The sequence below is a fragment of the Pseudorca crassidens genome, chromosome 16 (assembly GCF_039906515.1).
Source record: "Pseudorca crassidens isolate mPseCra1 chromosome 16, mPseCra1.hap1, whole genome shotgun sequence".
NCBI classification, from domain to species: domain Eukaryota; kingdom Metazoa; phylum Chordata; class Mammalia; order Artiodactyla; family Delphinidae; genus Pseudorca; species Pseudorca crassidens.
In genome coordinates this window covers 63,512,844-63,526,312 of record NC_090311.1, presented here as the reverse complement: position 1 = coordinate 63,526,312, position 13,469 = coordinate 63,512,844, and the positions used below count along the sequence as shown (strand labels likewise).

Sequence of the window (13,469 nt, the reverse complement as noted above, 5' to 3'; positions counted from 1 at the left end):
AGGAGGAACAATCAAGAAACTACAGTGCAGGGATTAAAGAATGATCCTGGTTCTTCCTCAAGGAATATAGGTTACAAATATCTTTGAGTTCCTTTTTTTTTTTTTTTTTAATTTTTAGTGCAGTATAGTTGATTTACAATGTTGTGTTCGTTTCTGCTGTACAGCAAAGTGAATCAGTTATACATATATCCACTGTTTTTTAGATTCTTTTCCCATATAGGCCATTACAGAGTATTGGGTTCCCTGTGCTATACAGTAGGTCCTTATTAGTCACCAATTTTATATATAGTAGTATGTATATGTCAATCCCATCTCCCAATTTATCCCTCCCCCGCTCCCTTGAGGTCTTCTGCAGGAAATAAGGCCGGCACCCAGGTGGAGGATAGTAACTTCAGGCTGAGCACAAGATTCCTGGAGCACCACCCTGTTACCTCACCACCAACCAACCAGAAGAAAGATACACACCCTGCAGCCCTCACCCCAAATTTTGCCTATAAAAACTTCTCCCTGAAAAGAGTTTGAGGTTTTTGAGCACGAGCTGCCTGGTCTCCTTGCTTGGCCCTGCAATAAACATTTCTCTGCTCCAAACTCTGACGTTTCAGTTTGTTTGGCCTCACTGTGTGTCCGGCACACGAACTTTTGTTTGATAACATATATTTCCACTTATATAACATTCTTGAAACAACAAAACTGTAGAAATGGAAAACAGAAAAGTGGTTATCAGGGGTCAAGGAATGAGTAGGCAGGAAAGAAGTGGGCATAGTTATAAAAGTACAACGAGAGTGATCCTTGTGGTAATGGAACTATTCTGTATGTAGACTGTATCACTGTCAATATCCTTGTGATATTTTACTTTAGTTTTGCAAAATGTTACTACTGGGCAAAGGGTATACATAATCTCCCTGTATTATTTCTGTCTACTGTATGTGAATCTATAATTATCTCAAAATAAAAACTTTTAATTTAAAAAAGTAAATCAGATATACATCTTAGCCACTTCAAAATTTTTCAATAATTGGGATAGATATTAGACAAAAGAGTTGTTAAGAAGAGTCTATTAAAATCTATTTTAGATAATTTTTAAGACAAAAATATCAGTTAAGACTTCCCAGTAAAAATACATACAGACATTAAATAAAAATTAGGTTCTATATCAAAGCCTAAAAATACCTATCACAAGACTATTCATATACCATTACTTCTAATTCAAACTCACTAAAAAATCCTGATTATTAGTTTTCTAGGTGTGACACTATAATATAATAAGAAATACACATTTGGTCTTCCTTCTGGTTCTTGACTCAGAGCTCCTAAAACCCTTGGAATTCCCTGATTGCTGGGGTGAGGGGAACATCTTTCATTATTCATAAGTCCCTTTTAATCATACCTGAGTTTATGCTAATGAGCTGACTTTCTTGAGTTCTGTGAGCCATTCTAGCAAATTATAGTATCCAAGGAGGAGGACACAGGAACCCTCAAGCTGGGCACAGGAGGCTTGAACTCGCAATTGAGAACTGAAGTAGGGGGCAGTCTTGTGGGACTGAGTCCTTAACCTGTGGAGTCTGCACTAACTCCACGTAGTCAGTGTCAGAAGTGTGAGTAGACAGAAACAGAGTTTTCTTTTACTAGGATATTTTAAACTAGAAGATGGGAGCCCTGAATAATAAACCAGAAACCGTATTTCAGTTCAGAAGCAAAGAACAAACTATAAACTCATAAACTGGTCCTGTGGTTTATATAAATTAATCACGTACAAATTTGGTCAATGCAATTAAATTTCCCAACGTACCATTTCTCCCCTCATTCTGGCTACAAAAATTACTGTCAGTATTATTATACAATAATTGTACTTACTTGACTATTGTAGAGTTCTTCTAGAAGAGCTAAGGATCTAATGGATTTTGATCTGCAAATATCCTCCTCTGTAAATTTCTGGATATCTGGATGTACCTTCTGAGTCTGACCCAAGCGCAAAAATCCAATTTTAAACTTTGCTAACTTCAAAAGAATATTGTCAACAGCCGAGTGTGTATAGCTGGTCAACAAAACACTAAAACCACAGGCATAGAGAATTCTTACCTAATAATGAATAAAAGGAAGGAAAACAGCATTACTTTTAACTCCTGGTAATTTTTAACATTTATATTTTTTGAATAGAATTAGAAAGCTTAATAGAAAGCATATCTAAGAGCTGAGCCAAGTAACTTTTTAAAAAACTATATAGCCAAAATGTTTTATGAAAAAAACACAGCATTATTATCATGTTATTAATGATATGTTAATAATATATTATGTCATAATAAAATTGAATACAAATACACTTTGACTAGTGCCTGGCACACAGTATCAGTCAATAAATATTTGCTGCCGTCATTATGATTATTCTAAGACTGCTCAGTAATTTACTGACATGAAAAAAAATTCAAGAAAACTCTATTTCAACCGCCTCTGTACAACTTATCATTTTTTAAAGGGAAGGAAAACATACATATAACAACAACACAAAGAGATTTTAGACAATCTTACATGCAAGATATCTACAAGGTGATCACAACTATTGGTAATTTAGGTTTTCTATTTCTCATGTCACTTTTAGTTTGAAATAAAGGCATTTTGACTTAAAATTCAGCCCTTTTTATATCCAATATCACATTCTCTGAACCAAGGAGAAGCTGATTTAAATATTCAGTTTCTAAGCAAAAGAATAATAACCTTACAAGAGTACATATTGTAGTTGTTTTTCCTGTTCCAGGCATACCCACGATGAGGGTGTAGTCTTTTGAAAGAAGTACCTTTTTCATGGCTTGCCTTTGAGGCTTATTCAAACCTACATTTAAATTTAAAAATAACAGGAAAAAGAGTGTTGAATTTCACTGAGCACCTTAACTATTTTACAAGAAAAGCTGACTCTATTCTAGTCTGTTCTTCAATACATCTTTTCAAAGTAAGGAAATATCATGGTGACAGTAAAGGTCACAGGTAAACTAATTCCAAAGAGATGCTGTCTAAAAGTTGTAATTACAAGTTTATAAATTATTAAAGGACTTCCCTGGTGGCCCAGTGGTTAAGAATCCGCCTGCCAATGCAGGGGACACAGGTTCAAGCCCTGGTCCGGGAAGATCCCACATGACGCGGAGCAACTAAGCCCATGCGCCACAGCTACTGAGCCTGTGCTCTAGAGCTCACGAGCCACAACTACTGAGCCCGTGTGCCACAACTACTGAAGCCCAGGCGCCTAGAGCCCATGCTCCGCAACAAGAGAAGACACAGCAATGAGAAGCCCACGCACCGCAACAAAGAGTAGCCCCCAGCTAGCCGCAGCTAGAGAAAGCCTGTGCACAGCAACAATAGACCCAACTCAGCCAAAAATAAATAAATAAATTTATTTTTTTTAAGTATTAAAATGCTAGACTATAATATAGATTAAATTATAAATAGAACCAAGAAAAATTAATGGATGCAGACACGCTGATTATAACATACCTTTTAGAATGCAGGCAACTGTGTCCTTTGCATCATGTGGAAGAACAGAACTGAGGTAGGATATAAACTGCGGTTCGCGAAAGTCAATGATTAAATCTCGAAGTTTTTGACTGAAAAGAAAAAAAAAGCTTTTTTTTACTCCACGTTCCTTAGGAAAGTGGAGCAAAATTCAGATTCATTTATTGTTACAAACCTGACAGAAGTATTTTCCATCAGTTTAGAAAGATTTCCTAATGGGGTATCTATATTACAATGTTTTTCTTCCTGGTCCAATCTGAACAAAGTTGATTCTGGGAGTCCTGACAAGTTCCTAAAACAGAAAACAGATGTACATGAATGTTTTTCATTTAACATAGTCAGTGGGTCTGTATAAGAAATATGCTGCTGTCTGCTAAAAGAGTAAATGAGCCAGAATTGCTATTAAAATGGCTACCAGCCCCTAATACATACTTGCCAACCAGAGACAGGATGAGGCCCTGGATTGGTGGGGAAAGGGGGAAGGGGAAGGCACCAAAGTCAAAGCACTTAATAATCGGGAACCTACAACATTTGCTAACAACTCACTTGGACCTGGGCAAGTTCGACCTGGGCAATTCAGCCTGGGCTCACCACCCCAGAAGGATCCTAAGCATACGGCTCCTCCCTCCTCCAGCCTGGAGTACAGGTCTCTTTCCCGACAGCTTCTCCCACTCCTCTATCAGCCCCTAAACCATGATGTTCCCTAGGTCCCCTCCCTGGTCCTGTGTACTCTTCTTTCTTGTCATTTTTCCTCTGGTCCCATGCCCCTATGTGGGTCTAAATCCCAACTCTACATCTTCAGGCCTGACCTCACATTCCTCTCCCACCCTGTTTCTCACCCAAGCTTCAGGTTTGGATATCCAGCAAACAGCAAGATATTTATTTCCACTTAGTTAAAACCCAGGCTATGAAAGTTCAATTTTTCAAAACTGAACAACTCTTTATTCCAGCTGAACCCGATCCTTCTTCTGTGGTCCTGACCTCAATTAATAGCTCTTGCATCCACACAGCTGTCTTGATCCTTCCCTCTTCCTCACTCTCTTCCAACCCTGCACACTCGATCAGGATCCCATGTCAGACAGTTTTACTTTCTAAATACTTCTCAAAGTCATTCCACCTTCTCTGTCAAAACTACCCTGCCCTCAATCACCTCAAGCCTGGGCCACTACAACAGATGCCTGACTTTTCGGCTTTCAGTTTTGCCTCCATTAATTAACTCTATTCTCCACAGTGCATCCAAAGAAAAATGCAAATCTGATTATTATCATTCTTCTGTTTAAAACTCTTCAGTACATCTGAAAAAGTAAAGTCAGAACTTCTTAATATGGTATATAAGACCTTCTATGACCTGACCTCTCCAATCATTCCCTTCTTTATCTTTTACATTCCAGAAACTAATTATTACCTGTACTTTCCTGAACACTCCACTTCATACCATCAGGTCTTTCCACACCCTGTTCCCTCTGTTTGATATACTCCTCTCACACTGCTTCATCAGGCTAATTTATTCACCCACAGGGTGAAGATCTGGAATGACCTTTTCCACAAAGCCTTCCCTGAGCCTCCTAAAACTGGGTTAAATGCCTCTCCTCTGTGTCCCCATCAATCCAAACACTTGTCATATTAGACCAAAAACATATTTATTTATTTGTTACCCACAAGACTATGAGTTCCTCAAGGGTTTACAAAGCACGTAATACATGTTAGGTGCCAAATAAATACCTCAAAGGACTGACTGCAGGGATTCCTAAGAAACAACAGAAATATCACAGCTGATACTCCGATATCATGAAAGCTAGGCTAGGACTGGTTATGGCTTAACTAGGATTACTGATTAGCAGAGAGCAAGCCTGGACATTTCCACTGCATCCCAATTACTGATCTCCATCCACTAAGAAATGTGACGCATGCCGGCACTTAAATGCAAGAAAGGCTGGGGGTCCAGGAAGAAGGGAATATGGATTTTTTTTTTTTTTTTGCGGTACGCGGGTCTCTCACTGTTGTGGCCTCTCCCGTTGCGGAGCACAGGCTCCGGACGCACAGGCTCGGCGGCCATGGCTCACGGGCCCAGCCATTCCGCGGCATGTGGGATCTTACCAGACCGAGGCACGAACCTGTGTCCCCTGCATCGGCAGGCGGACTCTCAACCACTGCGCCACCAGGGAAGCCCGGGAATATGGATATTAACAAATATGGATATTAGTTTCTACCACAAATTTTCATACCGACTTTTCTATTTAATTAATATTATTAAATTACTCACTTTGTTTTAACTTATACTTTATAAATATAAAGTATTTACAACTCTAAATGGAAAAAAGCATCATCTTTAAAAAAATGAGGGCTTCCCTGGTGGTACAGTGGTTAAGAATCCACCTGCCAACGCAGGGGACACGGGTTCAATCCCTGATCTGGGAAGATCCCACATGCCACGAAGCAACTAAGCCCGTGCTCCACAATTACTGAGCCTGCGCTCTAGAGCCCAAGTGCCACAACTACTGAAGCCCACGCACCTAGAGCCCGTGCTTCGCCACAAGAGAAGCTACCGCAATGAGAAGCCCACACGCCGCAACTAGAGAAAGCCCACACGCAGCAACAAAGACCCAACGCAGACAAAAAATAATAACAATAATAAAATTATAAAAATAAAATATTTTTAAAAAAGGAGAGAATGAAACGGTGAGTGCCCAGAGTGCTAAGAAGGAGAAATAAGCTTTACAGTCAACACAGGGCATCTGTCCTGCCTGCTGTACACATGGTTGTGAGAATCTGATAAGATTACATCCACATTAGCACTATGGAATGTAATGTATTAAACAAAAGTTTAGCAGTTGGATAATTGCTAAATGCCACTGAACTCTACATTTAAAGTGGTTAATGGTTAATTTTATGTTATGTGAATTTTATCTAAATTTTTTTTAAAGGCATGGAGTACTGGTACATGCCACTACATGAAGATGATCCTCAAAAACAGTACGCTAAGTGAAAAAAGCCAGTCACAAAAGACCACATATTGTATGATCCCATTTATGTGAAATGTTCAGAAGAGGCAAATCTATAAAGATAGAAAGGGAACTTGTGGTTGCCTAGGGCAGGGGGAGTGACTACAGGATACAGGGAGTCTTTTGCGGGTGATGAATATGGTCTAAAATTGATTTTAGTGCTGACTGCACAGCTCTGTGAATATACTAAACATCACTGAATTATACACTTTAAATGGATGAACCATATGGTATATGTTTACATATCAATAAAGCTTTATCCCCCCCACCCAAAAAGGGAACATTTCATTACCTGTCTAATAAACAGGTTACAGTTGTCATGTTAATCTCCTTCACGTACCCCCTAGACAAAGCAAACAATGTTCTCTCTTCTCCACTTAAAATAATTCTGTCACCTGCCATTAGATTTGTGACAGGCATGACACCATTTTTATGTTGGAAATTATGTAAATATTGTCCATCACAAACTGTCTTTACATGTTCTGTTCTAATCAGGTTCCCAATGCAGCTGCCACTCTCCTCCCTATGAGAGAGAAAGAAAAAGAGAAATTAGTTTTAAAATAATCTCTCAGGACTTCCCTGGCAGTCCAGTGGTTAAGACTCATGCTTCCACTGCAGGGGGCACAGGTTTGATCCCTGGTCGGGGAACTAAGATCCTGCATGCATGCGACAAGGCCAAAAAAAAAAAGAAAATCTCTCATCACCAGATCTCTAGAAAGGTGCTAGGGAGCACCTCCCTTGTTGCACCCACAGTCTGGGATTTGTTTTTGTTAAATATTTATTTATTTATTTGGCTGCATCAGGTCTTAGTTGTGGCACGTGGGCTCTAGAGTGCTCGGGCTTAGTTTTCCTGAGGCATGTGGGATCTTAGTTCCCAGACCAGGGATTGAACCCAAATCCCCTGCATTGGAAGGCGAATTCTTAACCACTGGACCACCAGGGAAGTCCCTGAGATTTCTGAACAACTTGCATATCAGCACTTTGATTCTTGACTGACACCCCACCTCCTGTGCTGATACACATATAACACTACAGAAGACAAATCGTAGTAACCTGACTCTGAACCTGAAGTGAAGAAAGTAGTAACGTTATTTCTTTACTGTTTATAAGAGAATTTATAATTATTGTTACTAAAACAATGGCAAGCAAAGTGATAAGTCCACTGCCTCTTAGAAGTAAGCATTAAGCATTTACAAACTCTCAGGCATTACTATTATACTAGAGAAGCTTGCTGGCGCGTACACTGGACGTATTTACTGTACTTATGTAGTCTGTTGAAAATGACTTAAACTTTGTCCACTGTAATGGTGCCTTGTGTTAAAGTCTAGTATTAAGGAAATAAAAATCTAAGGTCTAAAGTCACATTATTATCAATATTCATTCTGGAAAGAAAGAAATGGATCAAAAGCAACTAAATATGACATAAAGAAATATACTATGCAAAGACATAAAAGTTATAACGTTACAAGTAACTTGTAAAAGAACGGATCTCACAAAATACAATATTGACCCACTTTAGAAAATGTGAATCTCTATCAAAACTTACAAAAATAAAGACTTTCAAAATGCTAGTATTTAAAATATTAAGTAAAACTTCATTAATTTCCACTGTACCAATATGCTAAAATTCACCTTATGATATACTCAAGTTTATAATCTTCTCACTGATGAAAAAGGATTTAATTTCACTAGTAATTTTTTAAGTAAGATTTCTTGAGGTTTATTTATTTACATATTTGTATATTTATCTATTCTGGCCGTGCCACATGGCATGCGGGATCTTAGTCGTCCGCCCGCCCCACACCCTAAGGAGTGGAAGCGAGGAGTCTTAACCACTGGACCGCCAGAGAAGTCTCAAGGTATATTTAATCTACTGAAAATAACAATGGTGCTCTACTTAGAAACAATTCACTGACAGCCATCTGGAGTTGGCATGAATATACGAAACTGCATGGCTTTAACATGCTACATAGCCTGTATTTGTCATGAATTACAAATTTCATACCACTGGCTAATCCAAATTACTGAAGTTTTACTGTATTAAATGGACCACTTACATATCTGAAGCAGGCGTTAACCATATGGTTTGGTAATTTTTTTTATTATGCTTTGACTGTGACTCCAGGGTTAACATAAGACACCAAAGGCTGAAATACTCTAAGTGTGTAAGTTTTAGATGCTGGGTCTCTTCTTTTATTTTGGGCTGCATGCTGGTCGGGACTGAACTGTCATCCATCTGTTGTTCAACCGCTCTAAAGATAAAGTTCCAAGTCAGAGATGCATATGAAACATTTCACTGGCTGGTTATGAAATGAGGCATTTCTAAAATAAATACACATATATGATGATCATCATAACTTATAACCACAGCCCCTAATTTTCTTTTAAAGTCATTTCAACATTTCATAAGCCAAATGGCTTTTTACAAAACAAAATGCCCTAGAAACTCAATACTGCATTATTTTGCCTTGAATGACTGTTCCCCTAACAAGTGCTGAAGTTTCATTATAGCCCAGTCTTCATTCCTATATATAGCAAGTTTCGGCTTTTTGTAGGATTGCATTTCTCAAAATCACAGTATTTGTACATCCAGCTCTGTGCCATTAAGAAAGTCAACATAAAAACATGGAGAACCATGTGGAGTATCAATTTTGCTCAATATTAATTTTGAATTTTTATATAGAAACAAATACATTATAGGATAGCATACAAAACATGGAGAGTAAAACTTAAGAGTTCAAAAATATGTGTTTGTACTATCGGCCCAGATTTCCCATGGTTCACAGTCTCTGCCATTAAGAGATCTTTTGATACAATACAGTTGACCCTTGAATAACATGGGACTGAACTCTATGGGTCCACTTATACGTGGACTTTTTTCAATAGTAAATACTACAGTACTAAATGATCTGAGGTTGGCTAAATACAGGAATGTGGAAGAATCTCGTAATATGAAGGGCCATCTATAAGTTATACTAAGATTTTCAACTGCAGGGAGGGTTGCCACCCCCAACCCCAGTGTTGTTCAAGGGTCAACTGTACTTTTAAAACTCCTTTATGTGAATTTTCAGGCTGATTTAGAACTTTGGTTCTGATTTGATCTTGTTTCCTAGTCTGAATTACATCTCACTACCTTCTTGTTTCCTCCAAAACTCTCACTGGCTATGAAGGTGTCAATACATATGATTGCTCACAAGACAGCTAATAAACTTCCCATATGTAGAAAAACAGACATATATAAGTAAGACAAGTCTACTGAATCATATCAAAGTGTCTGGAAGAACAAATTTCCCTATTTTGAGCTACAAAAGGTTTGAAATTAAAATATCAACTAAGAAAGGGAAGATTTCTTGAAATATCATTTAAGAAAAGCTGTATTAACAATGCCTATACTACATCTTTCTTAAGTAGGTTCCATAAGTTCTACAATTATTTCATTTCCCCAGGAACTATATGCAGCAAGATTAAAATATTCACTTTTGGAAAAAGTTTTAAAAGCATTCTATCTCTCCAAGGAAAGAGGCTTGTTATATAATATGAACTAGCTGTGCTTGGTTTTTTTTTTTCTATTCCCTTTGTTTTAAATAACCAAAATGAAACCATCAATGCCAGACCAGACAACAATGTAAAATCATTCTGAGTTGAATACTTACTTAACTGGAATTAATACTTTTGGAAGACAGTGTGTTTACCTGCTATAAAGAGCACAGTTGCCCATCTGTGAGCAATATTTACAGGTTTGCTGTTCCTCAATTATTTGTGGCAAAGGAGCAAGCTTTGTCTTCTCCTCTCCAGTAGCAGATTTGTTAATACGATGAAACAAAGAGAATGCCATCTGGTTTCTTAGCCTTAATAATTCTATGAGGGAAAAAAGGATGGGTGTTTTTTAAGAATTAAGTAAAGTTTATTACACATCTTTTCCATTATATATAACTTTCAGATTCAAAAACATAAAAAAGGAAAGAACAACATTCATATTTCCCACTATACTAAAATAACCACTGATAACATTTTGGTATATTTCCTTCAATTTTTGTTCACTTGATAAGTTCTTTGAATAACCATGAATCTCATAAGTAGTAAATATTGTGAAGCTGGTGTTTTATTGGCTGAATGCTAAGGACAAATACAGCTATCTAGAGTGTCTTGAATGTAAGACAGCAAGTTTAAAATAAAGTTTTATATAGTAAAATATTTTTAATTTATTTTTTAATGTATAGTTGATTTACAATGTTGTGTTAATTTCCACTGTACAGCAAAATGATTCAGTTATACATATATATACATTCTTTTTCATATTCTTTTCCATTATGGTTTACCACAGGATACTGAATATAGTTCCATGTGCCATACAGTAGGACCTTATTATTTATCCATTCTATATATAATACTTTACATCTGCTAATCCCAAACTAAATGTCCATTGACAGATGACTACATAAAGAAGATGCGGGGCTTCCCTGGTGGCGCAGTGGTTAAGAATCCGCCTGCCAATACACGGGACACCCTGGTCCGGGAAGATCCCACATGCTGCGGAGCAACTAAGCCCGTGCACCACAACTACTGAGCCTGCACTCTAGAGCCCACAAGCAACAACTACTGAGCCTGTGTGCCACAACTACTGAAGCCCGCGTGCCTAGAGCCCATGCTCCACAACAAGAGAAGCCACCGCAATGAGAAGCCCGCGCACCACAACAAACAGTAGCCCCCACTCGCCGCAACTAGAGAAAGCCCGCACACAGCAACGGAGACCCAACACAGCCAAAAATAAATAAAATTAAAGAAGATGTGATACATACACACACACACACACACACACACACACATCCATCGAATACTACTCAGCCGTAAAAAAAGAATGAAATAATGCCATTTGCAGCAACATGGATGGACCTAGAAGTTATCATACTAAGTGAAGTGAGTCAGACAAAGAAAGACCAATACCGTATGATATCACTTATTGTGGAATCTAAAATATGACCTAAATGAACTTATATAGTAAAAAGGTTAATAGTGTTTTCAACTATACAGTATATTGTTCAAATTCTTTTTTTTTTTTTTTTTTTTTTTGGCCACGGCTTGCAGGATCCCAGTTCCCCGACGAGGGATGGAACCCAGGCCCTTAGCAGTGCAAGCGGGGAGTTCTAACCACTAGATAACCAGGGAGTTCCCTAAAATTCCTTTTTTTAAAAAAGCACCACAGGGGCTTCCCTTGTGGTGCAGTGGTTGAGAATCTGCCTGCTAATGCAGGGGACACGGGTTCGAGCCCTGGTCTGGGAGGATCCCACATGCTGCGGAGCGACTAGGCCTGTGAGCCACAACTACTGAGCCTGCGCGTCTGGAGCCTGTGCTCCACAAGAGAGGCCGCGATAGTGAGAGGCCCGCGCACTGTGATGAAGAGTGGCCCCCGCTTGCCACAACTAGAGAAAGCCCTCACACAGAAACGAAGACCCAACACAGCAAAAATAAATTAATTAATCAATAAACTCCTACCCCCAACATTTTCTTAAAAAAAAAAAAAAAGCACCACAACTTACCAATTACAACCTGTTTTAGGCCTAGCGATGGCAGTGAGTGATTGTCAGGTATAAATGTGTGTCACCAAAAATTGAAGGAAAAAACCAACCAACAAAACCCAGAGAAGTAAAATTGAGAGAAAACAGCTCAACCTCTTTTATCGAGATGGTTGGCAGGTACAGGATACATCTGGCCGGTCTTCAGGTAGAGGAGCAGGCCAGCCTCTGGATCAGCTCTCCTCTCTTGGCTTAGCAGTGTGTACAGAACAAGCTGTGAAAACATGGTATATTTCATCAAATAAAACTTTAACTTTCTATATTTACATACATGTTTTGCAATCAATACATATTGTAATTTTAAAATCAAAAGGTGAATCAAGCTATTTCCATTTTGAAAATAACATGATCCAAATTTAGTAAAGGTAATACAATAAATTCAAAGTCAAATATTTAATTTCCACAAAACATAGTATATGCTTCTCAGTTTTACACAGACAAAAAAGAAATATTTAGAATTTTTCTTAGATGGTAAATAATCTCCAATAAGTTAAAGAGGGAAATTAATCAAGCTATGTTTTCCATTTTGAAGTTGTCTTCAGACAGTATTTTCCCTGTTTAAAATGAGTGGATTAAACACTAAAATGCATATTATTTATGTCATAGTTACTGTGACAACTAAATGAGACTAACTCTACTAACAGTTTACTGGGTTTTTTTCCAGAGCAGGAGGGAGCATTAAGTGCTTTAAGTTTATGTGGCGCTCTTCAGAGAAACCATCTAAGACAAGTTAGAAATAGCTCCTTTAGTTCATGGAAACACCTTAGCAGCAACATTTGAGCCTATGTAGCATGTTTTGGGATGTCTTCTTATAAGCACTCCACTTGTGTTGCCTGATACAGCATAAGTAACCAAATAAAACTTTTAAAAATTAAAATGAACTCATAAATGACAGGGTGAAGCCTTGGGGCTGTGGACCAAGGGAGTCAACCCAAACTAATGGTCCATCTATGTTAAGTTTTTCCCTTCACGGGAACTGAGGCAGAAGGAAGAGGATTCTGCTTCTGGGACTTATTAAAAGGAAAAAATATCTGAAATGAAATTCCCTTCATATTATGATAAAAGAAAGCCGGACTGCAATTTTACAACACTGTTATAATCCAACTATATCACAAGTGAAATAGGCTTCTGTGAGCTGGTTTAGAGATCACAGCTCCATATAATATTTTTCCTTTAGAAAATGTGTTTCAGGGGGACTTCCCTGGTGGTCCACTGGTTAAGACTCCACACTCCCAATGCAAGGGGCACCGGTTTGATCCCTGATCAGGGAACAGAGATCCCACATGCCGTGCAGCACGGCCAAAAAAAAAAAACAAGAAAATGTTTCTAATGTCACATTACTGACTTAGAAATGAATTTTTAGAATACAATCCATTTATAAAATAAAGATCTT

The 13,469-nt window shown here is 38.1% G+C and overlaps 1 protein-coding gene and 1 long non-coding RNA gene across 10 annotated transcripts in view; one reads left to right on the top strand and one right to left on the bottom strand.

Annotated features, from left to right (window-relative positions):
• Positions 1–13,469, bottom strand: part of DNA2 (DNA replication helicase/nuclease 2) — a 58,808-nt gene that overhangs the window by 11,683 nt on the left and 33,656 nt on the right. For all 9 annotated transcript variants that reach the window (XM_067710761.1, XM_067710764.1, XM_067710760.1 and 6 more), the window contains 8 exons: positions 12,173–12,290; positions 10,196–10,361; positions 8,561–8,755; positions 6,796–7,026; positions 3,677–3,793; positions 3,484–3,593; positions 2,718–2,827; positions 1,855–2,079 (listed from right to left, as the gene is read on the bottom strand). In XM_067710761.1, the coding sequence (XP_067566862.1) occupies positions 1,855–2,079; positions 2,718–2,827; positions 3,484–3,593; positions 3,677–3,793; positions 6,796–7,026; positions 8,561–8,755; positions 10,196–10,361; positions 12,173–12,290 (1,272 nt within the window). The remainder of the gene's footprint in view (positions 1–1,854; positions 2,080–2,717; positions 2,828–3,483; positions 3,594–3,676; positions 3,794–6,795; positions 7,027–8,560; positions 8,756–10,195; positions 10,362–12,172; positions 12,291–13,469) is intronic.
• LOC137209293 (uncharacterized) overlaps positions 1–13,469 on the top strand; it is a 38,667-nt gene that overhangs the window by 19,357 nt on the left and 5,841 nt on the right. The gene's annotated exons all lie outside the window — the stretch shown is intronic.